Source organism: Cryptomeria japonica, chromosome 3 (assembly GCF_030272615.1).
Source record: "Cryptomeria japonica chromosome 3, Sugi_1.0, whole genome shotgun sequence".
Lineage (NCBI taxonomy): Eukaryota > Viridiplantae > Streptophyta > Pinopsida > Cupressales > Cupressaceae > Cryptomeria > Cryptomeria japonica.
In genome coordinates this window covers 80,364,936-80,367,741 of record NC_081407.1, presented here as the reverse complement: position 1 = coordinate 80,367,741, position 2,806 = coordinate 80,364,936, and the positions used below count along the sequence as shown (strand labels likewise).

Sequence of the window (2,806 nt, the reverse complement as noted above, 5' to 3'; positions counted from 1 at the left end):
ACTAAAATAAGAAAAAGTGAAGTGAATGTCAAATTGCACAAAATACTATATCAAATCCACAATTGTAAAACAATTTTACAAATGTAAACTTAACCTTTGCTGATAAACTTAACATTCTACAACATAAAGAAAATATTATAATTCTAAAATTATAGACTAATAATCTCTACATAAATTTAAAAGCCTTAAAAACTAAATGATCTCATTTATTGCAACACTTCAATTTAATTTTGAAAAACATATACACTTAAATTTACCCATTAAATTAATCAGATCCATACATCTTAATTGTTTTAGCCAACAATCTAAGGGAAAGTGCACTTTCCTTTTAAAAAATATAATAATAATGGTATTGGTTATGTGGACTGCTTTTCCGGATTGACATTTACAACTCTGCTCGTACATTCAAATATGTGATCTCTAATATAAAATACACTGTTCTACCATCTAAGCTATTGAATGATATGTGGTCAACATATACAATAAACATAAACGCTGGCAAGAAGGAATAACGGTTCCTTATGGTGAAATCTTAGAGGACATCATAGTTTTGAATTCAGAGAAATCCAACGCTCCATTACAATCTGTATCAAAACTGCATATCATTTTCTCGCAGTTTTGCGTATCTTGTCCCTGTGGAATCAATCCCATTGTCGACAACACGTTCTGAAGCTCGTTACATGATATGTATCCATCTTTGTTCTCATCAAAAACTCTGAACGCCTCCATCAAATCCTCGGACTCGTCTTTTTCTTCATCATCTTGGTGATTGAAGATGGATTGATAAAACTCTAGAAATTCCTCAAATCGCAGGGAACAACAATCCTCTTGAAGAGATTTGTTCAGTGTAGATCTCACATCATCTTCCGATATTGATATTCCAAGCTTGTTGATGAACCCACACACTTCACCCACGCTCACCACTCCGTCTCCATTTTCATCCAACATCTCATACACTCTACGAATTTCATCCAGATCGGCCATTACTTTTCGAAACTGTACAAGCGGCTCACTTGATATTCAAATTTACCTACGAAAACATAAGGGAAAGTAATGGGCAAAAGGAAAAAGAGATTGAAAGGAACTAAAAATGCAAATGTAAAAGCCAAACCGATGAATCATCCGGCCAAATGCGTAATGCAATATTTATAAGAGAAAAGAAGCCGTGTGACGCTAATTTGGATTAGAAATAACAAGGAAGGATCTCTCCGTCACACTGGAAATGAGGAAGAGATTCAATTCTTGGTTGACACGCATAGAAATCAGAAAATGTTGAGAATCACAGATTACAGTAAAGCGTTTTGGTAACGATTAAAAAAGGATATTTATTGCCTTTAACTTCACGCAAAAGTTGGAAATGAGAAAGTTTGGTGAACGACTGCTTCAAGTCATCGAAAAAGTCAAAAAGTGGTGGCCTTTTTTTGAATGCGTTTTCCCGTGTTCTCTGTTGTGTTGAAAAGTCAAAGTAAATTGAAATGGTTCTTTGATGTGCATGTCTATGGTTACCTTTTTTCTATTTTTCTAAGTTTTAGAATATTTCAAATGTCGATGGACGTTTGGTAAAGTTGGATGGTTCTTAATGAGTCCATCAAAGATAAATCGACATTGTGAATGAAAAATTCTCCATCAAAATAAATATATAAATATAAATATATTTCTCAACTAAAATTAGAATATTTATATTATTTTATGTTCATTGTATAAATAAATATAAAAATTATAAAATAAAATTTATTTTATTGATAATTTATTTTATTAACAATTTATTATTAATTAAAATTTGTTAAAAACTACTGTTTTATTATTTTCTATCCAAATTTAAAATAGAAAATATTTGGATCTCATTTTAACTTTTAAAATAAACAAAAGAATCAAATGCATACAGATGATGACTTCAATATCAGTCATTGTTATTAATCTAGTACATTAAGGAGTTCCGCTTAAGAGAACACAATGACATGTTGAATTAACAAAATTATAAATGGTATATGTACAAACCAGTATCACATATTTAGATATCAAGAAGGCATAGATGAAAAAAAATTTGACAAATATTCTATTCAATTCACTATTTTAGCAAAATTAGTAAATTATAACATCTGAACTTGAAGACCTTATGGTAAGGGCAGAAAATTTGGAAACCCATAAAAATGCATTGGATGTAAGAAGAATAGAAAAAGAATAATTAGATTGGAGAAAGCCATGGAACAATTAGTAAAGATTGAAATAGCGATCTCATGCATAAAATTGTGATTAGGATGGTCACCATGGGGATAAAATTAGAGAGACAGTTGAAGAAGAATGCACAAAAGAATAGGTCTGAGGATAGAAAGAAAGGAAAGAAAAATGTGGTGCCCACTGAAGAATAATTAGTAAGAATCAATAGCAATCTCATACATAAAACTACAATTAGGATGGTCATCGTGCAGAGAAGTCAAGAGAAGGGTGTGTTGGCAATTGACACTCATCCGGTGGATATCGATGCTTGATTAATGGTTTAGGGTCGTCATTTATGGCAACTCTTCTTGAGAATCCTATATGGTAATCATGGATTTTGATATCTGGAAGTTATAATGGTTCGGTAACCGGTAATCCAAGTTGAGGAAAGTAGTTTTGGTATGGAAGCTTTTCGGTGATTGCGGTGGTGAGATTTGTGTATGAAGTGATAGGACCGACTTGTGGAAGTCTTTTTGGCATCATTTAATGGATCTACATACGTTTTGGTGATCCGGTTCAAGCTGACTCATGATTACACGTTACACTACAAGACGACTTGATAATTGATTATTTTGTGATTGCGGATATA

General features: G+C 32.0%; 1 protein-coding gene across 1 annotated transcript; it reads right to left on the bottom strand.

The window, feature by feature from the left end:
* Positions 1–330: 330 nt before the first annotated feature.
* On the bottom strand, positions 331–1,105 carry LOC131027918 (calmodulin-like protein 2). The gene has a single exon (XM_057958018.2). It carries the CDS (start codon positions 982–984, stop codon positions 520–522), a length of 465 nt encoding a protein of 154 aa, XP_057814001.2. The 5' UTR covers positions 985–1,105; the 3' UTR covers positions 331–519.
* Positions 1,106–2,806: the final 1,701 nt, after the last annotated feature.